This window comes from Eretmochelys imbricata, chromosome 7, assembly GCF_965152235.1.
Source record: "Eretmochelys imbricata isolate rEreImb1 chromosome 7, rEreImb1.hap1, whole genome shotgun sequence".
Lineage (NCBI taxonomy): Eukaryota > Metazoa > Chordata > Testudines > Cheloniidae > Eretmochelys > Eretmochelys imbricata.
Genome location: NC_135578.1, coordinates 31,967,744 through 31,994,145, shown reverse-complemented (window position 1 = coordinate 31,994,145; position 26,402 = coordinate 31,967,744). Strand labels below are relative to the sequence as shown.

Here is a 26,402-nt window from a genome sequence, read left to right as displayed (position 1 = left end):
CCTGCCCCGGGCCCCATCAGGGCAAAGTTAAGAAAGGGATGGGAGGAAATTGGTACTTACATGGAGCTTTCTATTTTACAATTAACTTATTAATGCTGACAGCACCTGTGTGAGGTTGGTGCATTTATTTCCTTGCTTGTAAAGTGGGATGAAGGAGGTAGAGAGGATAAGGCCTACGTCCCCATAGGTATTTTGGTGCTTAACTCCCACTGATTTGAGGGTCTGGATGTATGTGATTTGCCCAAGGCTAGGCAGAGAGACTGTAACAGAGTCAGTAATGCACAGTCTGGCCTGTCCTCTAATTACTAGACCATCTCTCTTTAGAGGCTGTCTCATTCAGAGACTGATCCCAATAGAGAGACATGGAGCTTTCATCCACTTCTTTGTTCCGGGATGTTGTTCTTAAATCCAGTCCCATCTATACATAATTGCAGCTGTGCAATATACGTTCCTTGCAGCAGGATGTGCTTTGAGACCGTAATGTGGCTCCGAGTGGGCTTGGTGTTTGGCAGCAATGCGCCTGGCTGAACTAGTCAAATGAGCCTAAAGGAGTTAGGTGCTGAAATCAATGGGATTTGGGAACCTCATTCCCCTTGGCTCCTTTGAAAAACCCCAAAAGATGTTCTCTTCTCCAAACTGAGGACACTGTCTCTTCCATTCTTCTAGCTTTGTGTGCCAAAGTTAGTTGCCAATAATCTGCTCCAGGCCTTTGGAATGTTTTGGTGTCAGTCAGATAAGAAATGTAAAAGGAAAGAATTCTTGAGCAGTACTGTTGTCTAGGCTGCATGGTGGTGAGACAGGCTTAGCTAATGGTGCTGCATCCCTCTTTCAGTCTGAATTGGTGAAGTCTCAGCCAAACCCTCCAGTATTATGGCAGGAGCAGGACTGATGAGGCCTTTGCCTTGCGGGCACTGAAAATGGCCAGTCATCTCTTTTATGGTGCTTACGTCCTGATTCAATCACCAGTTATTCAGCTAAGTACACTATGCTATCAAGCAGGACATTTTATATTCCGCCCTGCTGTGGGTTTGTTTTGTGTCTGTTCCAAGTCTCCCCGCAGTCGCTGACTGAAGACCCACCATCAGCCAGTGTTACCAGGGTCTGGATGGCGACTCCATCATTTCTGTATTTGCTGTTGAGCAGTTCAAGAGGCTCCCGCCTCTCAAGGCCCAAGTGTGAATCCCGCATTCTTCTCTATGTTGGGTGTTTCTAATAAGCCATCAGGGTGGTATCAGAGTACCAATGAAAACAGTTGACATTTGAACCCAACTACATTAAATATTAAAAGGATTGAGACCCTATGAGCTGGATTGTTCTTGCCATAAAGGGGAAGGATGAGAGGACAGATTGTCTTGTAGATAGGGGTCAGGAGATATGGGTTCAATTCCCAGATCAGCCACAGATTCCCTGAATGATCCCGGGGAAATCACTTTACAGCTAAAGAAAAATTAAATGGGGATAATTTTGCCCTTTATCTGTCTTGCTTATTTAGATTGTAAGCTCTCTTAGGAAGGGACTGCCTCTTGCTGTGTGTCTGGACAGTGCCCGGCACCATGGGGCTCCAATCTTAGTTGATGTTACAAATAATAACTCTAAAGGATAGAGCATGTAAATTGTAAATGTTTTTAGGCTGTTGTATGAATTCTCAGGGAGGATCTGGGGTTGTTCTGCTTAACTTGTTTGACTCAGCTGGAGGCTCTCAAGGTTCATTTGTTTAACAAAGTTCTCTTGTACTGGGGAAGTGGGTTCAGTCATTAGTCCCCACACCTTCCTAGCTCTTGTGGACTTCCAGCTTGGGTTAAAAATTCACCTTTTCAATACTAAATCTGAGGACTGGAAAATTACTGCTCACCCCCAAAAGGAAAGGAGTAATTTTGGGAGTGCCCAGATGAAATAAATGAGTGATGATAAATCAGCAGATAAGAAATATTTAGTAGCTGTGGCAATTAAAAAAAAGATTAAATCTTACTGATAATCTGTCTGATGTTAATATATAAAGCCCTTAATAACCTAGATCCAATGTAAATGAGTGAATGCCTCTTTCTGTTTAACGTATGTTGTCTAAATTTCTTTCTAGTCTATTTAGTGTAAGGGGCAGGGAATACCTCTTGCTATGTGTTTATATGGTTGGGGCATTGGGGCACTATTGTAATAAAAATACAACAGTAGAAAGCAACAATCAACCCCCACCATAAAATTAATACAAGCCAAGTAGTCTTCTTTCTAACTATCAGCTGAATGTAAATGCTTTCCAAGGCACCAGAGGGGAGATTGGTGCTCTGATTTTTGGAGTCACTTCCAATCAAACATACTTTGTGTGAATAAATCTCACCTGGGCTTGGAGGAGTTCAGTTCAGCTGAGAACATATTTAGGTGCACCTATGTCCATTGATTGGTTCCTCCTGATAAACACTTGCAAATTTTGATCCTGAGTTATGCCAACCTCCCCCGGGGCAAGGTGTGTCAGTCTATTTCAGAGAGCAGAGATGTTCTTGTGGAGACTCATGAGTTATCCCTCTTCCTTCAGGCATGGTATTACTTGAAGGACCTGTTCTAAGGTTAATGCAAATGCTTCAGAAGTCTGAGGCGGGAGGTGGTATGGTTTGTGTGGAATCAGGACACCTGGGATCAATTCCCACCTCTGCCTCTGTTGTAATTTATTTGTATTGTGGTAGCTTCTAAAAGCCCCAGTCGTGAACCAGGACTCTACTGTGCTAGGTACTGTGCAAACACAGAACAAAAAGATGGTCCCTGCCCCTGGGAGCTTGCGATCTAACTATAAGATAAGAAACAACAGCTGGATACAGACAGATGCAGGAAACAAGGAGACAATAATACACTTGGTCAGCAAGATAGGTAGTGGTCCGAGCACATTACCTGCTTTGTGTTGTCAAGTTATCTGACTTGGTGTGTCACCTTGGGCAAGACCCTTTCCCTCTCTGTGCCTGTTTTCCTTATTTCAACTGTATAGTCTGCAGCAGGGACAGTTTTTTTACTATGAGTGTCTAACACAGTAGGGCCCAGATGTCAGTTGGAACCCTAGGTGCTACCATAATACAAACAGCATATAATCGGAGAGGCCCCTCTGTGCAGCTGTTTAACTGCATTAAGAGGAATAGTGTGGTTTAAAAATGGCTGACAGTAGCTGGGTCCATAATGTGACTTTTATACCTTATGTTAAGGAAGAAGGTTTGAACACTGTAACAGAGCTAGTCTAGATCATGGCTCTGTTGAACGTGGCTTAGCTGTAATGTTGTCAGGCCTAACAAGAACATAGAATTGAGTTAATACTTCTTCCCAGGCAGTTCCTCAATGCACAACATGACGTCAAGAATAGAAGTGCTTGCAGAATCCTGCCTCCTTATTGTTTAGGTTGCACCAGTGCCTAGAGACTTCAACTAATGTCAGGGCCCCATTGAGCTGGGTGTAGGGTTGCCAACCTTCCAGGATTGTCCTGGATTCTCCAAGAACTAGAGATTAATCTTTAGAGTTTGTCATGTGATGAAACCTCCAGGAATACATCCAACCAAAATTGGCAACCCTAGCTGGGTGCTCTAAATATACATGCTGAGAGACAGTCCCTGCCCCAAAAAGCGTACCAGTCTAAACCAGGGATCGGCAACCGTTGGCATGTGGCCTACCAGGGAAAGCTGCTGGCAGGCAGGGATGGTTTCTTTACCTGCAGCGTCTGCTGGTTCGGCCAATCGCAGCTCCCACTGGCCACAGTTCGCCGTCCCAGACCAATGGGGGCTGTGGGAAGTGGCGTGGGCCAAGGGATGTGCTGGCCGCCCTTCCCGCAGCCCCCTTTGGCCTGGGATGGCGAATCGTGGCCAGTGGGAGCCGTGATCGGCCGAACCTGCAGGTAAACAAACGCTCCCAGCCCGCCAGCGGCTTTCCCTGGCGGGCCATATGCCAAAGGCGGCCACCGATCCCTGGTCTAAACAGATGACAGCTAGGAGAAAGGAAGTGGCTAATTGTGTGATAGAAATACACCGCAGCCTGGAAGTGTTGGGTTCTGGAGAGACTTCCAAGAGTTCAGATCCATGCTCTTGGTCTGAGCCCACAGGAGGTTGCCAGCTGTGTGGTTGTGGTTCCTGTTTGTTCCCTCCTTTTTCCTTGAATCTTCTTGATTCACATTCTTTTCACAACCAGTAACCAGAAAAGGAGCGAGTTGTGGGTGTGGGAATTGCTGTTTATTTGGGTGGCTGGTGAATGCTGCAGGTCTGGTATTTTATCATGTAATTAGTTCTGCAGCTGCGGGACTTGGTGGTGTTGGGCAGCATAACAGTCAATTATTTTATCCCCTGGGGGGGCAGGTTTCTTGCAGGCTAGTTCTATGAAAAACTCTATCACATTAATTGGAATCATATGGATGGGTTATTCTGTATGTGAACAAATTCTAAAGTACCCAAAGAACGTTCAGCTACTCCAGAGTGCTATATTCCTCTTCCATCTTTAAAGATCTTCCCAGGGTAAAGCTTTTTGTTTGCTACAATCTTTTTGTCTCTTCTTGGGGAAACTTTGGAAATTGCACTGCATTTGTTACCATGCTGAAATAAAAAAACAAATGTGATAATAAATCAACTCATGAAATTCTGCCAATGCAATGGGCAGGCTCCAGTGGTTTGTATAATCCAACGGTTGTTACCTCATTTTACATTGTGTTCTAAATCCTGCTGGCCAGCCATTCAGTTGTGGGTCTGTTCAGGACATTATTCCACAGGGTCTTGAGGCTCTCAAACTCCCATTGAAAGCCTCTGCTCCCTCTGCTCCCCCCCACAAAGTAAGGCTGGCATTTTCAAAGGCACATGGTCAATTTAAAAATCACACTCCTCTTTGGTGTCCATCACCCTACAATTTCCTGAGATGCATGGAAGCATCCCAGAATACACAGCATCCGCTGCACAATACACAGCATCAACTTCCCACAAGGTAGTGTGCCTGAAAGTAGTATGGAGGACACTTGGATGCCTACTGCGACAAAGCTCTGTCCTTATCTCAGTGGGTCCCACACTTCCTGGTGGATTTCACTAGAGACTCACTCAGAGACTCACTGTGACCCTCCACGTAGCCATTCTCTCTCTAGAGGCAAGGGGAGGGCCGGTGCAACCACTAGGCGAACTAGGTGGTCGCCTAGGGCACCAAGTGGTTGGGGGCAGCCAAAAGCGCGCTCCGGGGAGGCGGTGGAGCAGAGGTGAGCTGGGGCAGAGGGGCACAGGGAGGGCCACCTGCAGCAAGTAACGGGGCTGGCGCACAGGGGATCCGCTCCCCGCCCCAGCTCACCTCTGCTCTGCCTCCTCCTCCTCTGAGCACTCTGCCCCGCTCTACTTCTCTGCCTCCTAGGCTTGCATGCCAAACAGCTGATTGGCACCGCAAACCTGGGAGGTGGGAGAAGCAGCAGCAGTGGCATGCTCAGGGAGGAGGCGGAGCAGAGGTGAGCTGGGGTGGGGAGTTGCCGCACGGCTCTCTGAGGGGAGAGGCAGCGCTTCAGGGCAGAGGGGGGTGCAAGCTGGAAGTTTCACCTAGGGCACAAAACATCCTTGCACTGGCCCTGGACAAGAGTCACAGCCTACTGAGCCATTTTCATCATAAGTCAGCAAGGGAGGGGAGGAGAAGCAACCTTCCCTCACCCAGTCTCTGTTGTTTCCTAGTCTCAGTGATTAATCAGGGAGTGGAGTGGGGAAGCCCAGGCCACCCTCTACTCCTGACTTTTTGGAAATAGGACATGTACAATTCCCTGGGTCACTTCCCCCCAGCAGCCCCCCAATATCTCCTTCACCGTTACCTCAGGGCCTCCTTCCTTGTACCTGATAAGGATTTATACTGCTTAGATCCTCCAACAGCATGGCTTCCTCCTACAGCTCCTGACATGCATACCTCACTGACTAACTGGGAGGCTTTTAGCTGGTTCTAGCCAGCCCTTGATTGGCTTCAGGTGTCCCAATCAACCTAGCTATCACCACTGCTTTCTAGAAGGATCTCAATTGGCCCCAGGTGTCTTAATTAACCTGGAGCAACTGCCATTTGGTTACCATGGTACCAGGGATTTGTTTAGCCTGGGGCTAACATACCTGTTCCTCGCTACTTTACTATAGCCATCTGGCCTTGCCCCGTCACACTACCCACGGTGTAACATAATTTTGCTGATGCAACTTGATGCTGTGTAGACACAGGACACTGGCACAAATGGCCAGATGTGAACAAGCCTAAATAGTTTTGTTAGACCATGTCTACATTAACACTTATGTCGGCAAAACTTGTGTCTCTCAGGAGTGTGAAAAAACACACCCCTGAGCGACATAAGTATTGTTGGCATAGCGCTGCGCACATGAGTGTTTATGTTGGTGGGAAACACTCTCCCACTGATCCTTGAGCTGGTTTTATTATGTCAACAGGAGAGCTCTCTCCTATTGGCATAGTGCGGCTACACAAGCGATCTTATAGCTTGTAAGGTGTACATATGGCCTTAGTGGAACTATGCAAACCAGTGCATCCAATGAGGTGAGCTGTAGCTCACGAAACCTTATGCTCAAATAAATTTGTTAGTCTCTAAGGTGCCACAAGTACTCCTTTTCTTTTTGCGAATACAGACTAACACGGCTGCTACTCTGAAACCAAACATTTCCTGGTACAGATTGCTAGCATAGATAAGGCCTTACTGTTGTTACAGATAGCATGAGAGAACTGTCTCTGTTTCGGCTGGGTCATTCACACAGCAGGGGAGAGAAAAACACATGTAAAGTTAAGTGTTGTTGGAAGATATCTATGTAGGTGAGAACTACATGCAGCTGAGAGCAGGTCCATCTGGGAAAGTGAGGACTTAGTACAGCTATGTATGCTCAGCAGGTTACACGCTATGCTTTGCTATTAGGTCCCTTGGCTAAAGCTGTGTAAGGGGTTGTGAGGTTCAGTTCTCCACGTATGCTGTTTATTCTTGTCTTCTCTGTTTCAGTGGGGCTTGCCTAGTCCAATAGTTGCCAAAGATGGCAGAAGAAATCATCACCCCAGTGTATTGCACAGGCGTCTCAGCTCAGGTCCAGAAGCAGAGGGCTAAGGATCTAGGCCTGGGGCAGCATGAGAATGCAGTGAAGTACTTGGGCCAGGACTTTGAGAAGCTTCGGAATGCATGCTTACAGAGTGGAGCCCTCTTCCGAGATAACACCTTCCCTCCTGCAGCCGCCTCCTTGGGCTTCAAAGAATTGGGTCCAAACTCCTCCAAAACCTATGGAATCAAGTGGAAGAGACCCACGGTGAGGCAAGAATCAATTCCTCCCACGTACCACTTATGGGATGTATTTGTTTGTGTCCTATGTAGAGAATCGCTCCTGAATCTTTTTCTTTGGGCAATCAATGAAACAAGGAAAGTTTTTCGTTTGCCTCCCTAAATTCTGTAATGGTAGAATTTTCAAACCCTTATAGGCAGTGTTGTCTGGTGGTTACAGCCAAAGAACTGGCAACTATTCCTGTTTCTGCCATTGATTTAGCTGATTTAACTGGCAATCCACCCTGATTTCAACGATTAATGAGTGCAACTGCTTAATTAGAACCCAGGGTTTGCCATGTTGTATCAGATCAATGCTACTAGCTTAGTAACCTGGCTCCTGCTGTTTCAAATCAGAGCAATCAGCCGTCTACTTTAGTATGCAGCTTCTTGCTGTACTAGATTGGACAATTCGTAAGATAAGTCTGGAATCCCACTTGTAGAAGAGGCTGATACCTGGTGCTTCAGAGGAATATACTATGTGATTTGTGCAGTTTTTACTGCTGCATGTCTGTCTAGTCTTTAAACCAATGGTTCTCAAAGCCGGTCTGCCGCTTGTTCAGGGAAAGCCCCTGGCGCGCCGGACCGGTTTGTTTACCCGCCGCGTCCGCAGGTTCAGTCGATCGCGGCTCCAACTGGCCGTGGTTCACCGCTCCAGGCCAATGTGGGCTGTGGGAAGCGGTGCGGGCTAAGGGACATGCCGGCCGCCCTTCCCGCAGCCCCCATTGGCCTGGAGCAGTGAACCGTGGCCAGTGGGAGCCACGATTGGCTGAATCTGCGGATGCGGCAGGTAAATAAACCGGTCTGGTGCTCCAGGGGCTTTCCCTGAACAAGCGGTGGACCGGCTTTGAGAACCACTGCTTTAAACCATCCAGATCTCTTTAAAATCAATAAACAGCATACCTATCTATTTATATGGCCTTACCACTGTAGTATCTGAGTGCATATAGTGGCGAACTCTGAGCTCTTGCAATGGGATTTTCCACTGACTGCATGCTTTGTGAAAATGTTTTTCTTTGTATTCCTTCTACCTGTGGAGCACCTGTTATTAAACATGAGTGACTCCCCTGTGTTTGTATTATGAGACACAACATGGAGGAGGAGTGTGTGTTGTTTGTATTGTAGTACTGTCCAGAGGCCCCGTGGGGAATCAGGGCCCCATAGCACTAGGTACTGTATAACCATGTGACAAAAGGACTGCTTGAAAGAATTGACAATAAAAGTATTATTATTTATTGTATTACGCAGCTCCTAAAGAGACCTAGTCATGGACCAGGACAGGACACCATTGTGCTAAGCTCAACAGTAATTGTCTTTGTCCTTCTTTCAAAAGCTGTGTCCAACCAGGATGATTAAGAGACTTTGGATACTTACCATGCACATAATCCTAAATGTTCACTGGGCTGCCATTGTGAAAGAGTGGCCACATACTTAAGGGTTAACAAATGTAGATCAAAGGTGATGGCTTTGCCTAACTGGACTGCATAGCATTGTAAGAACCAATATCCCAGTCCCTGGAACTTTAAAAACCAAACTATGTTTTGTTTCAGGAAATGTGTTCCAACCCGCAGTTCATTGTTGACGGAGCCACCCGCACAGACATCTGCCAGGGAGCCCTCGGTAGGGATGCTGCTGGCTTCCATTTGGGGGTCTTGCTTATTATTAGTGCTGCTGTTGAGAGACCGGGAAGGACGGAATCTGGGGGCAGAAGCTGGATTCTTGCTGCTGGAGAAATGTTGCTCCTAAGTGCTTGCTTATTCATGCTTAGTGGTTTCACGTGAATGCTGGAACAGGTGCATCTCTGAAGGACTGTTAAACATGACTAGCATCTCCTGCTTCCTTCTTTCATAAAGCCTTTAGAGATTATATGTTTTAATCTGTATGTCCAACTCTCCCACTCCCTGTCCCCCCCCCAATTCTGCATTTGAGGAAGGATGGCCCAGTGGTTAGGGTGTTAGCCTGTGATTCAAGAGACCTGTCTTCATTTCCATATTCTGTGATGAACTTCTTATGTGACCGTAGCCATATTGCTTAGTTTCTGAGTGCCTCAGTTTTCACATCAGTAAAATGGGGATAATGGCACTTCCCTCCATCACAGGGCTGTTGGTAGGATAAATAAGCTAATGATGTACTCGGATACTACAGAAATGGAAGCCTGAAAGTAACCTAAGAATAAGATAAAGGGACAAATATAACATTCAGACATCACTGTTCTAGCAGAGAATCCTTGTCCTGTGTATTCTTATGTTGGGGATTAGGTCCATACGAATTAATTAAATAATTAAATTGTATTGTGCAAGTACCTAGGAGTCACAGACCAGGATCCGATGGTGATATGCACTGTATAAACACAGAACAAAACAATGGTCCTTGCCCCCAAAATCTTACAATTTCATCTCCTTTATGCCCCAATCCTACAATGAGATCCTCCTGGGAAGACTCCTGTATGGAGCTCCTGATAACTTCACTGGTGCTCTCAGAGGGATCCATCCACATGGAGCTTGATGCAGGACCTCGGTCTTGGGCAGGGACTTGGCATATCAGTGCACAGAGGGGCTTGAATATTCCATGATTTTCCCCTGCCCCCTCATTATAGGCGGCCTTGAGGCCTGCTGTGCAAATCCCAGTAATTCCTAGCTTCCTTTGCAGCATATTCCTGCAGTTATTAGCTGTTCCCAGCCCTGCGAGACTCCATGCACCCCGTTCTTCTCTCCGCCCAAGCTCTGGTTTCTCGTGGGCTAGTCCAAACCATCAGATCACCAGGTGTAACTTTAAATAGTACAGTAGATTGGATTTAATGTGACACACAGCATCTTTCTCACTTTTGTGAAATATCACAGCTCCCTGAGCTCAGAGAAAAGGGCGGGGGGGGGGGGAATAAGCAGGGGAAACTGTACTTTTTTTTCTTTCTTTTTCTTGCAACTTCCCAATGAAGGGCCACTGCCCCATTTTTACAAAGAAATTGGATCTATTTGGGACTGGCACTGACTTCTAACCCTCTGAATTTCCCCTGGAGAAAAGGGAGTTAGTGATATGGTCAAGCTAAATTGCTTTCCAAGTGGTTTTAAGCCTTCTCTGCAATTTGTCCAGCAAAAATGTGTCTGACTCCAGAACAGTCTCCCTTTTTGCAACTCAAGGCAGGCCACTGTTGGCACATTACATATAATAGAGAAGGAAAAAATGCCACAGAGATATGATTCCCCCCGTGAGGTTTTAAAACAGGCAGAAAGGAAAGACTGGTCCTGCCTTTTGCTGAGATGAAATGGTGATATTCTGTGTCTGGTTTCCTTTACTGTAGTTTCTATTTAGCTTTATCTTTGGGCACAGTATGTGTGTGTGTATGCGTGGGCTCTCTCTTCTCTCTAATGTTCTCTAAGTTCCCCAGCCTTAAATTACAAAAAATGGATTAGAGAGAATATTTCTGAGCTAGAGAAACCAGGGCTGGCCTTACCTTGAGGCGAACTGAGGAGGCTGCCTCAGGTGCCAGACTGTGGGGGGCGCCACTAGGACCCAGAGTGTAGAAAATTGTGTCTGCTGCTGGGGCATATGTATTCTCTCTGCTCTGGATGCACAGAGATGGTGGAGTGCTGTGCTGGAGGAAGGAGGGCACAAGAGACATAACTGGCAGGCAGGCGAAAAGGTGAGAGGCAATAACAGAAAGCAGCAGGAGCTGCAGGGAGAGGGTGTGGGAGGAGCCTCTTATGTACCTCTCTAGCACCCCCAGCAGCCTGGCCTGATTAACACCAGCTTCCCAGGGAGCTTCCTGTTTCCTGCTGCTTCCCTGAACCCACTGGAGGAGAACAGGCAGTCAACTGAAGTAGTAGGAGCCAGTTAGGCCCTTAAGATGCTGATATCTTCCCTCACTCAGGCCCTGCTACCAGCCTGCTTATTTGTCCGCTTCAACTGAGTGTTGAGAGTCACTATAGTTGGCACAGAACAGCAGTCATGAGTGAAAGAAGAAAACGCCCCTCTGGGGCAGCATGCAGAAAAAGAAAGCAAGCAAAGGAAGCTTTTCTATCTAAGCAGGAAGGAGCTAACCCTAAGATACATAGACACAAATGTTCACTGTGAGCCTTCCGGCCCCAGTGAGGATGTGAGTGGTGAGGAGACGCCTGATCATAGAATCATAGAATATCAGGGTCGGAAGGGACCTCAGGAGGTCATCTAGTCCAACCCCCTGCTCAAAAGCAGGACCAATCCTCAATTAAATCATCCCAGCCAGGGCTTTGTCAAGCCTGACCTTAAAAACTTCTAAGGAAGGAGATTCCAGTTAGTCAGAGTGCAGGTGATCAGGCAGCTACTGCAGCGTCCATATCTCCATCTCAAATGGATGTAACCATGCACATTTCTGAAGAAAAGTGTAGATCAGAGAAGAGTGTGGTGGAGGCGCAAGAAACAGCTGCTGCTGAGTTCAGTTCCTTAAGTCTAGATGATCCAGGACTGTGGACCCACTTGAGCAGTAGCCTGAGGGACTTGCTTGTACTGCTTGGGCCACAGCAAGTGAAAAACTTCATGTTCCTCAAAGACAATGAAAATAGAAGTTTCCATCCAACACATTACTGGCGAGAAAGCGGAGGGGCCATGGCTTATGCACTCAAAAACCCAGAATGCTGCATACTGTTTTTGTTGCAAGCTCTTCCAATCTAGTGTTCCAGCCACATTGGGTAAAATGGATTTATTTAGGGTTTGGACCCCTTTGGGAGTTGGGCATCTGGGTGTCAAGGACAGGAACATTTCTTAAATTGCTTTCAATGAAGCCTACAGCTGTTAGGGGACATGGTTCAGGCCTGGGTCTGGGTTTGCAACAGGCTAGTGGGTCTGGCTCCAACTAGGCAGGGCACTGAAGTCCTAAGCTGACAGGGCAGGAAAGCAGGAGCAGAAGTAGTCTTGTCACATCAGGTGGCAGTCCCAAGGGGGTTTCTGTGATCCAACCCGTCACACATACTTCTAACACTTCCTGTAACAGTTGCCAGTGGAGAATGCAGCTTCTCCAAACTGAAGTTAATAAAAACACATCTATGCTCCCCAATGACACAGGAGAGGCTGGTCGGCCTTGCAACGCAGTTCAAATCTCTGCAACCAAGAAGGCACGGAAAGCACCACTTTGATTATCCAAACAGATAAAAATGCCAGTGTTTACTATGCAGACAAGAGAAGTTACATTTGCTGTTCAGGCCTTTGAAAGTTAAGTGTTACTTAAAATTTTTGAACAAGGCATTTTAAGTTGTTAGTTCTCCTTTATTGGGGTAGGTAGCAGAGCAGTACCATGAGAGGAGTAGAAGAGGAAAAAGGCAGAATTGAGACCTTTCAAAGTTTTGGCCCAAGCGAGGGGGCATGGAGGCGTCATTTGAGCTCCCCGCCTCAGGTGCCAAAATGTTGTGGGCCGGCTCTGAGAGAAACCTAGGGCTGGAAATGTACAAATCTGCGCTGTTACCTTTGGATGAATTATCCTGACTACTGCAGGTTGGAGGCTAGATCTGGATTAATTTAAACCAGAGGGGATAGTGCTCTGAGACAGATGGAATCATGTATGCACACAAGTTGTACTGCTCAAACTAGATCAATATAGTTAAAGCTGTACAACCCCCTCTTCCTTCTCTCCTGCCCCCAATGTGGCGAGAGGTTGTACAGCTTTATCCAGTTATACTGGTGTAAAGGTGTTTGGATCAGTATAGTTTATTCCACTTCCATTCAGGAATAGTTATATCAGTATAAGGCACCTTTATGCCAGTATAATTGCATTCACACCAGGTACAGTACTGCTATAACTATATCCGTTTAAAATATATATATGTGTGTATATGTACAAAACCTGTATGTAGATCAAGAGTGAAATTTTCGAAAGTGCCTAAGTGACTTTAGACCCTAAGAGCCCAAGTCTCATTGTCAGTGGGATTTAGGGTTCCAAGTGCCTAAATCCCATTTGAATATGAATTTAGACACCTTTGGAAATTTTACCCCGGCCTTTTGGGTTATGGGCTACTCCTGTGAGCGGCAAGCCCGTCCGTAGAGTCTAGTCTATAGCCTGTTTGAATCACACCCACTGCGTAGCTGTATTTCTGTCAAAGGCAAGATTAGGGCCATCAAAGCAGCGGATGGGAGGGTGGAGGAGTCAGCTATATAATAATAATACAGTGCACTTACATGGCGCCTTCCATCTGAGGATCTCAGTGTGCTTTACGAGCACTAATTAACTTTAGCTCTGAACTTTGGCCAGAAGAGGGGTGCCTTAAGATTAACATGAAATGTTCCTAACACAGGCGCAAACCAAGCTCAGTAGACTTCCCACCCCAGGAGGATGCTGCACTCTTCCCAGGTATTGGATGCTGCCTCTGCTCCCAGACCCATGAGTCACTTTTTAAATCGATACACAGTGCAAAGATGCAAATCAGTTAAACACAAAGAAGCCATGTTCCTCCCACGATGAACATTTTTTAAGTGTGTCTCAAAATGGGAGGAGAGTCTCTGAATTTGGAAGGCTTAACAGCAGCTGCATTGGAGTGATGCAAACTTTGGAGTCATACCAACTGGATCTTTAGTACGCTGCAATGAACTGTGTTAACCAGTAAGTTTGGCAGCAGCAGTCCTGCTGCCTGTGTTTTTTCTAGCCGGGGAGGGATGAGCGCTGCCCTCGATGAGGGAAGCCCCCTGACAGCTGCAGTCCAGCTCCTCCCAGAGTCAGCATGGGGGCATGTGTGTCTGCACTGTGCCCCTCCCTACAGCAGATTGGCCGTTGGAGCAGGAATGGAGTCTAGCTCTGTGCAAATGCCACAAAACTTTTAAATATCCCAGGACCACGCAGGGGGGCTGGGTGGGGAGAGAAGTGTGTGGAGAATTAAACCATGCCGTTCCAGTGTCCACTGCGGGTGTGTGGGGGAGGGAAATGGCACTAACAGCACCTGGCTGGTTGCCAGCTGTCACAGCTGTTTCTGAAAGTGAGTCCCAATTCAGTATTCTTTGGACTTAAAAAGCCTCATCGGCTTGTCCACTCCTTCCCACCTGCTGCCCGCCTTCATCCGCCTCCTCCTTTGCCACTGCACTGAAGCCGTCTTTCAACTGTCCCTCTGAGATGGCACAGGAGCAGAGGAGGCAGCAAGTGTGGGCCAGCAGAGACCACAGAAAGAGCTTTGTAAGGAGCGGGCTGGCAAGATGGGCAGCCCCACGTCTGGCTTTTTCTACTTGGTTACTAAGTCGTTTTCTGGTCCCCATGAAAGGTGAACAGCAAAGCAGACATGAGAAATAAGTTAAGCCCAAATTGCTATGGTGCCCTTGCCCTTGTCAAGCTGTGGGAACACAGAAATTGCCAAACTGGATTAGACTAGGGGTCCACCTAGCCCAGAGGTGGGCAAACTACGGCCCGCAGGACTGTCCTGCTGGGCCTCTGAGCTCCTGGCCTGGGAGGCTAGCCCCCCAGCGCCTCCCCTGCTGTCCCCCCGCCCCTGCAGCCTCACCTCGCCGTGCCGCCGGCACAATGCTCTGGGCACCGGGCCTGTGAGCTCCTGGGGCAGCGCAACTGCAGAGCCCGGCCTGACCCAGTGCTCTGTGCTGTCCTGGTGCAGCCACCAGTGCTCCAGGCAGCGCGGTAAGGGGGCGGGGGGGGGGGTTGGATAGAGGGCAGGGGAGTTTGGGGGGTGGGCAGGGGTGTGGATAGGGGTCGGGGCAGTCAGAGGGTGGGGAACAGGGGGGTTGAACTGGGGTAGGGGTCCCGGGGGGGGCAGTCAGGAAGGAGAGGAGGGGTTGGATGGGGCAGCGGGGGGCAATCAGGGGCAGGGGTTCTGGGGGCGGACAGGGAGCGGGGGTGGCGGATGGGGAAGGGGTCCCCGGGGGGGGCAGTTAGGAAGGAGAGGAGGGGTTGGATGGGGTGGTGGTGGGCAGTTAGGGGTGGGGAGTCCGGGGGCGGACAGAGGACCGAGAGCAGGGAAGGTGGATGGGGCAGGGATCCCTGGGGGCCGTCAGGGAACAAGGGGGTTGGATGGGGCAGGAGTCCCAGGGGGGCTGTCAGGGGGTGAGAAATGGGGGGGGTCGGATAGGGGGTGGGGGCTGGGCCATGCCTGGCTATTTGGGGAGGCACAGCCTCCCCTAACCAGCCCTGCGTACAATTTCAGAAACCTGATGCAGCCCTCAGGCCAAAAAGTTTGCCTGCCCCTGACCTAGTCCATTCTCTGACAGCAGCCAGCACCAGCTGCTTCAGAGGAAGATGCAAGAAATCCCATAGTGATCAGAGATCCTACCCCTCAGGAAACTGCCTTCCTAACCCTGTTCGAGATTGGCTGATGGCCTGATGCAAGAGGATTGATAAAATCCCATCTTCATTTTTTTTTAAATTACTATTGTAACTTTGGAGAGTTTCATTATCCATATAAATATCCAATCCTTTTTTAAATCCTGCTAAGCTCTTAGACTCATGGATATCTTATGGCAAGGAGTTCCACATGATGTTACGTAGGGGTTTGGTTTTTTTTTTGGCACAGAAATAAGTTGTAAGTTATCTTTAATATATATTTATTTACACAGTGTGTGAACTTTCCCCAAGCTTCACTTTGACCATGCCTCCTGGCACTGACAGGCTGGGGTCTTGTTCTTTAGCTAAGGCAGTGCTCTAATGGTTAGAGCAAGGAGGAGTGAGATAGGACTCCTGGGTTCTGTTTCTGGCTTGGCTATTGATTTGCAGCTCAACCCTGGGGCAAGTTGTTTCACTGCTCCCTGATGCTATTTTTCCACGAGGACTGACTGCACAGACATACAGGGCTTCATTGATGTTTTCAAAAGCAGTTTGAGATGAAGGGTGCTATGGATGTGCCAAGAGTCACTATTTTTATACCCTTTCCCTACAGTCTCCTCGGCTGTGCGGAGTGGCCTTGAGCTCTGTGGCCTGCCGATGGTACTAGTCATCTGATACTTTGTCTTCCACAGCAGGTCCTGAATAAGTGTAACCAATTATAGTGGCATAGCATAAAGTAAAACCTATCCTGGCTGAGATCCTCATCCCCATTCTGACCCCTTTATGCTGGATAAAAAGGGCTCTAAAAGCTCCATATCTGGCCAGGGGAGGAACCTGCAAGCCCTGTCATGGGGGATTAGGGCTGTGGGCATTGGGCAGGGGGGCCGTGTTAGGTGTGAGACCGCAGTACATAGTGCTCCATGGATTCTGAGCTGAACTGCGGCCCATAGGGCACCCCCAGGAGGCTGCCATAAGTTAGGCCCTTGGGGCTGTCTCAATTATGCCAGGGGCTGCTCCAGTTTCCAGAGAAGCTTAGGATCACAAGGGTTGTTTAAAGCTCTTCTCTCCTGGGCGGTGAGTTCTGGCCCAGCACAGGATCTCACCTCCCCCAACACCCAAGCAAAAACCCTGTGCAAAGTGCACAGAGAACTGGATAAACTTGCTTGGGGACTGTAACTTATGAGGTACCTGATCAAACTGTGAGGGGGCAGGAGCTCCAGTGGAAGGAAATTTCTCCTCTCATCTGCATGGAACTATGAGTTTTAGGCAGCTTGTAAATTTGAGGGCCAAAATGGTTGTTTCCCTTATGCCGTTCACCTTGGATATTCGTATCTCTGCCAAGTAACAGCCATAGTGCAAAAATCCAAGGGGGCTTCCATCACTTTTGGTCTAAAAAACCAAGTGGATATCAGACTTTTGCGGAGTCAGACTAAAGCCCAGAGTATCCCTTTCATCGTCAGCATTGCCATATTTTTGGTGCCACATAAGTGAGAAGAGCAAATCAGCAGCAAAATTTAGAATGCGCAGCCTTGGAAAACAATGGTGAGGATGTGTGAGAACTTGCAGCAGGAGGCTGAGGAGAATGTCTGCGCGGGAGCCCCAGGCTGCTCTGACTCATATGGGGGATTGCACAGCTAGTTCTGGTTAGCTGCAAGAGTTGGTGTGTGGTTTATGCAAATATCTTTCTCCCCAGTGGGTGCCTGAGTTGCCAAATGGCTCCCGTAACGTACAAGCCTGAAATCTTGCGCTCTACTATGTTTGCGGCCTGCACCTTTTAATTTTTCTCCTGAGAATAAAATGTGACTGCCGCATACCATGCAGTTATTTATCCAACGCAGCTAGGCTCTGCTGAAGAAACGGGAGTGTTATTTTCCATCCTTGGTGCAAATGGAACTTTCTTGACTAACTTTTCTTTCTGCCTTCATTCAGGTGACTGCTGGCTCCTAGCTGCAATTGCTTGTCTCACCTTGAATGATACCATCCTCCATCGAGTGGTCCCCCATGGGCAGAGCTTCCAGAATGGATATGCTGGCATCTTCCACTTCCAGGTGTGTTAAGGAAAAGTTAGCACATGTGACTCCATTTTGGTTTGGGGCCCACCATTGTCTAAAAGCAAGCACATCATGCACCAGGAGGAGTGTTCCTTAGATACTGCATTCCTGTGAAAATCCTCCTCCTTGTCTCCAGCCTGCCTTGACTCCCGGTATCTGTTCTTTGTCTGTCCCTAACTCCCTATCTCTTGGCCTTTGATGTGAAGCCTCCCATCCTGATAATAAAAGTTACTGATGCATTGCTTTAGGACCATGCTGTGTAATTAACATACTAATTTAGCACGAGGAATGCACCAAGCAGGGATAGGTGGTAGATAAGAAAAGGGTTTGTTTATTGGCTAAGGTTTCCGATGCACAAGGGCAACATGCTTTGCTAAGCGGTATATAACCTTTGCATAATCTGTATTCTGTGTCCCCTCCTGGCTAGCAGGGGGGCACCATGCTCGAGGGTAATAAACTTGGTGTTTTTTGGGAACTCTGCAGTTGTGGACTTTGTTCATGTGCCTCAGCCTAGATTTGAACTGTGCGTGACCTATCAGGTATAATTCGCAGCAGTTTTGTGCGTGACCTATCAGATATAATTCGTAACAGGTGAGATGCTGGGATGTAAGAAATTCTCACCTCATTTGGTGTTGGACCCTGCTGCTCCCTCAGTTTACCTTCTTCTCCAGTAAAACTGCCACAACTGGTGCTTTTGGATTACTTTCCCCTTCTGGGGTCTGGTTTATTTTATACAAAATAACCGTTTAACTCAAAGCTAGAATCTCCCAGCCTTCTTCTCCAAACTCAGCAGTTAAATTCACCCTTCCTGAGCTCCCAGTTCCTTCTTAAAGGTTTTGCTACCTGCCCTGGCAGCAGGTAGCTCCCAGCAGGTTCCTTCCCTGTCCCACTTTGACCCCGTATCCCCTGCAGGTCTCTCTCCCTCTTTATCTTTGCATCAGGGCCCAGATCTCTCTCCAGGCTTACTCTGGGCTTCTTCAGAGAGGTCTCCCCTTCTTTGAAGCAGGAAAATCTCTTATAGGAAGCCCCACCCCCTGAACTACCATTGCATGATTGCTGGCCAACCACTGGGCCAAACCCATCACATACGAGGCAGATAACTAGGTACAGATAGACCTGAGACCAACTCCCCTTAAAGGGCCAGCCCTCCCTATAACACTTGACTATTGGTATCTTTCCCAAAGATGCCCAAGTGAAAAGTGTGTGTATGCGTGAAAATAATGTATAGACCAAAAAAAGGTTCCTATCAGGCTGTGTGATACCCATTTTGTATCATGTTCATTGGCACCTTTTAACAGTTATAACCTTAAAAACCATTGGATCACATGTAGGACAAGCTTCCCCCAGGGTTTTGCAGGCAGGGGTAGAACATTAAACCTTGGTGGAAAGGTGTTGGCCTAATTTTTTTAAGAGGCTTTGGAGAGAGAGAAATCAGTAGCAACTTGTTACCTGCTAGACACAGAGGTCTCTGGCAGCCTGAAGAGCTCAGTTACTGATGAGAAATGCATGTCTTGAAGCTGGTAGGAAGCAAGAAATCATGTCATCATCAGTAAGCAAAGACCTTAGAACAACTTGTATAGGGCACTTGTATTAGGACTTTGTCTATACGTTTTTTTGTACCACTTTTTCTGTATCAGTTTTAAACTGATATAGCTGAAGCGTACAAGTCCTGGGGTATGTCTACACTCCGAAATTAGGTCAAATTTATAGAAGTCAGTTTTTTAGAAATCGTTTTTAAACAGTCAATTAGGTGTGTCCCCACACAAAATGCTCTAAGTGCATTAAGTGCATTAACTTGGCGGAGTGCTTCCACAGTACCGAGGCTAGCGTAGACTTCCGGAGTGTTGCACTGTGGGTAGTTATCCCACAGTTCCCGCAGTCTCCGCCACCCATTGGAATTCTGGGTTGAGATCCCAGTGCCTGATGGGGCAAAAAACATTGTCGTGGGTGGTTCTGGGTACATGTCATCAGGCCCTCCCTCCATGAAAGCAACGGCAGACAATCGTTTCGCTCCTTTTTTCCTGCGTTACCTGTGCAGACACCATACCACGGCAAGCATGGAGCCCGCTCAGCTCACTGTCACCCTATGTCTCCTGGGTGCTGGCAGACGTGGTATTGCATTGCTACACAGCAGCAGCAACCCATTGCCTTGTGGCAGCAGACGGTGCAACAGGCCTGATAACCATCATCATTGTGTCCGAGGTGCTCCTGGTCGCCTCGGTAAGGTCAGTCAGGAGCGCCTGGGCAGACATGGGCGCGGGGACTAAATTAGGAGTGACTCGACCAGGTCATTCTCTTTAGTCCTGCCGGCAGTCCTATTGTACCATCTTCTGCCTAGCAGCCAGGAGATGTGGATGGCTAGCAGTCCTACAGCACCGTCTGCTGCCAGCCAAAGATGTAAAAGATAGATGGAGTGGATCAAAACAAGAAATACACCAGATTTGTTTTGTATTCATTTGCTCCCCCCTCCCTCCCTCCGTGAAATCAACGGCCAGCAGTCGTTTCGGTGAGGTCTGTCAGGGGCACCTTGAAAACTTGAATGGAGATTCAGTCCTGCCTGAAATACCGGGGGGAGGGATAGCTCAGTGGGTTGAGCATTGGGTTGAGCGTTGGCCTGCTAAACCCAGGGTTTTGAGTTCAATCCTTGAGGGGGCCATTCTGTGTGACAGTTGTTTTTGTTTCTCCTTGACGTAAAGCCACCCCCTTTGTTGATTCTAATTCCCTGTAAGCCAACCCTGTAAGCCATGTCGTCACTCGCCCCTCCCTCCGTCAGAGCAACAGCAGACAATCGTTCTGCGCCTTTTTTCTATGCAGACGCCATACCATGGCAAGCATGGAGCCCGCTCAGATCACTTTGGCAATTAGGAGCACATTAAACACCTTGCGCATTATCCAGCAGTATATGCAGCACCAGAACCTGGCAAAGTGAAACCGGGCGAGTAGGCGACGTCAGCGCGGTGACGAGAGTGATGAGGACATGGACACAGACTTCTCGCAAAGCACGGGCTCTGGCAATGCAGACATCATGGTGCTAATGGGGCAGGTTCATGCAGTGGAACGCCAATTCTGGGCCCGGGAAACAAGCACAGACCAGTGGGACTGCAGGGTGTTGCAGGTCTGGGATGATTCCCAGTGGCTGCGAAACTTTTGCATGTTTAAGGGCACTTTCATGGAACTTTGTGACTTGGTTTCCCCTGCCCTGAAGCGCAAGAATACCAAGATGAGAACAGCCCTCACAGTTGAGAAGCGAGTGGCAATAGCCCTGTGGAAGCCTGCAATGCCAGACAGCTACCGGTCAGTTGGGAATCAGTTTGGAGTGGGCAAATCTACTGTGGGGGCTGCTGTGATGCAAGTAGCCAACGCAATCAAAGATCTGCTGATATCAAGGGTAGTGACCCTGGGAAATGTGCAGGTCATAGTGGATGGCTTTGCTGCAATGGGATTCCCCAACTGTGGTGGGGCCGTAGACGGAACCTATATCCCTATCTTGGCACCGGAGCACCAACCCGGCGAGTACATAAACCGCAAGGGGTACTTTTCAATAGTGCTGCAAGCACGGGTGGATCACAAGGGACGTTTCACCAACATCAACATGGGATGGCCAGGAAAGGTACATGACGCTCGCATCTTCAGGAACTCTGGTCTGTTTCAAAAGCTGCAGGAAGGGACTTTATTCCCAGACCAGAAAATAACTGTTGGGGATGTTGAAATGCCTATATGTATCCTTGGGGACTCAGCCTACCCCTTAATGCCATGGCTCATGAAGCCATACACAGGCAGCCTGGACAGTAGTCAGGAGCTGTTCAACTACAGGCTGAGCAAGTGCAGAATGGTGGTAGAATGTGCATTTGGACGTTTAAAGGCGCGCTGGCGCAGTTTACTGACTCGCTTAGACCTCAGCGAAACCAATATTCCCACTGTTATTACTGCTTGCTGTACGCTCCACAATATCTGTGAGAGTAAGGGGGAGACGTTTATGGCTAGGTGGGAGGTTGAGGCAAATCGCCTGGCTGCTGGTTACGCGCAGCCAGACACCAGGGCGGTTAGAAGAGCACAGGAGGGCGCGGTGCGCATCAGAGAAGCTTTGAAAACCAGTTTCAGGAATGGCCAGGCTACGGTGTGAAAGTTCTGTTTGTTTCTGCTTGATGGACCCCCCCGCCCTTGGTTCACTCTACTTCCCTGTAAGCTAACCACCCCCCTCCTCCCTTCGATCACCACTTGCAGAGGCAATAAAGTCATTGTTGCTTCACATTCATGCATTCTTTATTAATTCATCACACAAATAGGGGGATAACTGCCAAGGTAGCCCGGGAGGGGTGGTGGAGGAGGGAAGGACAAGGCCATACAGCACCTTAAAAGTTTAAAACTTTAAAACTTATTGAATGCCAGCCTTCTGTTGCTTGGGCAATCCTCTGTGGTGGAGGGGCTGGTTGGCCGGAGGCCCCCCCACCGCATTCTTGGGCGTCTGGGTGTGGAGGCTATGGAACTTGGGGAGGAGGGCGGTTGGTTACACAGGGGCTGTAGCGGCGATCTGTGCTCCTGCTGCCTTTCCTGCAGCTCAACCATACGCTGGAGCATATGAGTTTGATCCTCCAGCAGCCTCAGCATTGAATCCTGCCTCCTCTCATCACGCTGCTGCCACCTTTCAGCTTCAGCCCTCTCTTCAGCCCGCCACTTACTCTCTTCAGCCTGTCACCTCTCCTCCCGGTCATTTTGTGCTTTCTTGCACTCTGACATTGTTTGCCTCCACGCATTCGTCTGTGCTCTGTCAGTGTGGGAGGACAGCATGAGCTCAGAGAACATTTCATCGCGAGTGTGTTTTTTTCGCCTTCTAATCTTCACTAGCCTCTGGGAAGGAGAAGATCCTGTGATCCTTGAAACACATGCAGCTGGTGGAGGAAAAAAAAAAGGGACAGTGGTATTTAAAAAGACACATTTTATAGAACAATGGGTACACTCTTTCACCGTAAACCTTGCTGTTAACATTACATTCGTAGTACATGTGCTTTTGTTACAAGGTCGCATTTTGCCTCCCCTCACCGCGTGGTGAGCCCCTCACCCTTCCCCCCTCCCCGTGGCTAACAGCGGGGAACATTTCTGTTCAGCCACAGGCAAACAGCCCAGCAGAAACGGGCACCTCTGAATGTCCCCTTAAGAAAAGCACCCTATTTCAACCAGGTGACCATGAATGATGTACTCTCCTGAGGATAACACAGAGAGATAAAGAACAGATATTCTTTGAACGCCAGCAAACATACACTGCAATGCTTTGTTCTACAACGATTCCCGGCTACGTGCTACTGGCCTGGAGTGGTAAAGTGTCCTACCATGGTGGACGGAATAAGGCTGCCCTCCCCAGAAAACTTTTGCAAAGGCTTTAGGAGTACATCCAGGAGAGCCGCGAATGTCAGGGCAAATTAATCATTAAACACGCTTGTTTTTAAACCATGTATACTATTTAAAAAGGTACACTCAGCAGAGGTCCCTTCTCCGCCTGGCGGGTCCAGGAGGCAGCTTTGGGTGAGTTCGGGGGGTACTGGCTCCAGGTCCAGGATGGGAAACAGTTCCTGGCTGTCGGGAAAACCGGTTTCTTAACTTGCTTGCTGTGAGCTATCTACAACCTCATCATCATCATCAATCTTCCTCGTCCCCAAAACCTGCTTCCGTGTTGCCTCCATCTTCATTGAAGGAGTCAAACAACACGGTTGGGGTAGTGGTGGCTGAACCCCCTAAAATGGCATGCAGCTCATCATAGAAGCAGCATGTTCGGGGCTCTGACCCGGAGCGGCTGTTTGCCTCTCTGGTTTTCTGGTAGGCTTGCCTCAGCTCCTTAAGTTTCATGCGGCACTGCTTCGGGTCCCTGTTATGGCCTCTGTCCTTCATGCCCTTGGAGATTTTGACAAATGTTTTGGCATTTCGAAAACTGGAACGGAGTTCTGATAGCACGGATTCCTCTCTCCATACAGTGATCAGATCCCGTACCTCCCGTTCGGTCCATGCTGGAGCTCTTTTGCGATTCTGGGACTCCATCATGGTCACCTCTGCTGATGAGCTCTGCGCTCACCTGCAGCTTGCCATGCTGGCCAAACAGGAAATGAAATTCAAAAGTCGCGGGCCTTTTCCTGTCTACCTGGCCAGTGCACCTGAGTTGAGAGTGCTGTCCAGAGCAGTCACAATGGAGCACTCTGGGATAGCTCCTGGAGGCCAATACCGTCTAATTGTGTCCACAGTACCCCAAATTCGACCCGGCTAGGCCGATTTCAGCGCTAATCCCCTTGTCGGGGGTGGAGTAAGGAAATAGATTTTAAGAGCCCTTTAAGTCGAAAAAAAGGGCTTCGTCGTGTGGACGGGTGCAGGGTTAAATCGATTTAATGCTGCTAAATTCGACCTCAGCTCCTAGTGTAGACCAGGGCCTGGTGTGGATACGGTTATACAGGTATAAATCTGCATATACTGGTATCGTTACTCTCTCTCCCTCTTGCCTGTTAGATTGTTGGCTCTTTAAGAAGAGACTTTTGTTTTGCCTTTGTTCAGCACTGAGCACATTTTCAGTTCTAAACAAACTGTACCTTGATGGTGCAATGCCAGTGGCTGTTGGGACAATGGTTCTAGTGGTTACCTTTGTGCTGCAGCTCCAGCTCTCCATCCTCAGCAGGAATTCAAAGTTAACACTAATGTCATTTATTTATTTTTGCTTTACCTGCACTGTTATTTATTTTGGGCGTAGTGCTCTACATGTGTATTTAGCAGGAAGAAAATTGCGCTGATCTCTATCTAAACCAAGAAATATTTGTTTGGCTAGTAAACCAGTAGGTTTAATCACCACTGAGCAATGCCCGTGGGGTAAAGCCCAAGGCCAAGTGAATTTCATTGCAGTTGCAAAGCTGATTCGTTATTCATCACGGTTACACCCATCCTGTGCAGGGAGTGCCAGGCTGGGAAAGGAGGGAAGATGCTGTGGGGTTGGAGGCAAGCCTGACACTAGGCGCAAAAGGGACCAAATAAAGAGAAATTACAAACATTATCTGCATTTAGGTTTGGCCCATGTAGGCAGAAGCACAGTCTGAACACAGAACCACAAGTGGCAGTGGAAATTACTGGATAGGGCACTGGACTGGGCCTTTGAGACTTGGATTTTGTTCTTGGCTCTGCCTCTGACTTGCCATGTGACCTTGGGCAAGTCACTTCCTCTATGTCTTTGTGTCTGTACAACATCTAGCACAATGGGTCCCCGATCTCAGTTGAAGCCAGTAGCTGCTATTGTAGTAATACAGGACTGGGAGCCAGGAATGCTTGGTACTAATACCAGTTCTGACAACAATCTCAGTGCGAGATTTAAAGAGCTCAATCAGTTTAGTTGATCAAAAAGAATATGAAGAAGTGACTTGATCACAATGTGTAAGTCTCTTCCTGGGGAAGAATACTGGGTACTAAAAGGGGCTTTAATCGAGCAGAGGAACGCATAACAAGAACCAGTGTCTTGTTAGAAGAAGAACAAGAAACTAAAACCAGACCAATTCCAGTTAGAAATAAGGCACGTATTTTTAACAGTAAAGATGATTAACCATTGGAACAAACACGCCAGGAAAATGGCAGATTCTCCATCTTTTGCAGTCTTCAGATCAAGCTGGAATGCCTTTCTGGAAGAGCTGCTTCAGTCAGACATAAGTCACTGGGCTCAATACAGGGGTGAAGGGGAAATACTCCGGCCTATCTTCTACAGGCGGTCAAACTAGATAATCTAATGGTTCCTTCTGGCCTTAAAATCCATTAATTTAAATTCCCTAATGATTAATTACCTAATTATGTAAAGCACTTTGCAGATATAAAATGCTGTATGTGTTGCTCTTGTTCTTTACCAGATCATCTAACCAGGATACTTTATAAAATAAATTTCCTATATTTAATGTAGGTAGAAATTTGGCATGACAATTTTGTGTTGTCGCCTTGGCAAATATCAGCTGCATCATGACTTGACAGTTATGTATTTTGTGGCATTTCTACTTGGAAAACTGGAATTTAAAACTTTTTATAAGTATTTTAATATAAACGTTATAGAATTGTTGGTCTTTAATTGGAGGGTTAGCACCTTCTCTGCACCTTCATATTACCTAAGTGTCCAATGACTTCATTGGAGGCTGGAATTTAATATACCATGTGTTAGGCACCTTAGAAATCCCTAAAATTGACCGACCAATTTCAGGATCATGATATTTCTGGGGCACTTGAATAAAATAAAAAGCTTGGAATCTTGATCTGTGGTCTTACTGCATGTCAGAGGAACTGCAAATGTACTGATGCCTTTCTAGGTACCTCTTAGATGTTCTTACCAATGGGGAATGAAACCAGGCTGATTATAAAGAATTTGTACTTGTTCTCTGGGCAGCCTTGAACTGAACGATCACATTTTGGTCCTAACAGTTAAACTGATCTGGACAGAGGCCAGTTTCTGTGGGCTGAGTTGCTGCAATGACTAAGCAGTGTAGAAACCCTGAAGAGTGAAGTAGTTATTCTGAATTCTCATGAAAACAAACTGAAAATTCAGTTTTTGACAGTTGAAACATTTGAAGGGAATAGGTGCTTCCCACAGAGGGAGCCCAATAGTTCTGGTGAGAGCAATGCTTACTTGTATAGTGTATGTTCTTCCCTCCCCAACTCTGCCAGTGCACCTCAGTCCTGATCTGCAGCAGTCTGTTCCATCCCAGCCAGTCAGCAAGCAGCTCTGCCAACGTCCCTGTATTCTGAAATGCAGCTATCTACCCTTTAAATACCATTTCTGACTCTCTTCTGAGCACAGAATCATAGAATCATAGAATATCAGGGTTGGAAGGGACCTCAGGAGGTCATCTAGTCCAACCCACTGCTCAAA

General features: G+C 47.8%; 1 protein-coding gene across 3 annotated transcripts in view; it reads left to right on the top strand.

Annotated features, from left to right (window-relative positions):
* The window catches only part of CAPN1 (calpain 1), a 53,725-nt gene that overhangs the window by 803 nt on the left and 26,520 nt on the right, over positions 1–26,402 (top strand). The window contains exons 2-5 of one of the 3 annotated variants that reach the window (XM_077822396.1): positions 833–939; positions 6,953–7,250; positions 8,812–8,881; positions 17,412–17,530. In XM_077822396.1, the coding sequence (XP_077678522.1) occupies positions 6,984–7,250; positions 8,812–8,881; positions 17,412–17,530 (456 nt within the window). In that variant the 5' untranslated portion in view covers positions 833–939; positions 6,953–6,983. Of the gene's footprint in view, positions 1–832; positions 940–6,498; positions 6,813–6,952; positions 7,251–8,811; positions 8,882–17,411; positions 17,531–26,402 lie in introns of those variants that run through there. The other 2 variants (XM_077822397.1, XM_077822395.1) reach the window with 2 other exon arrangements.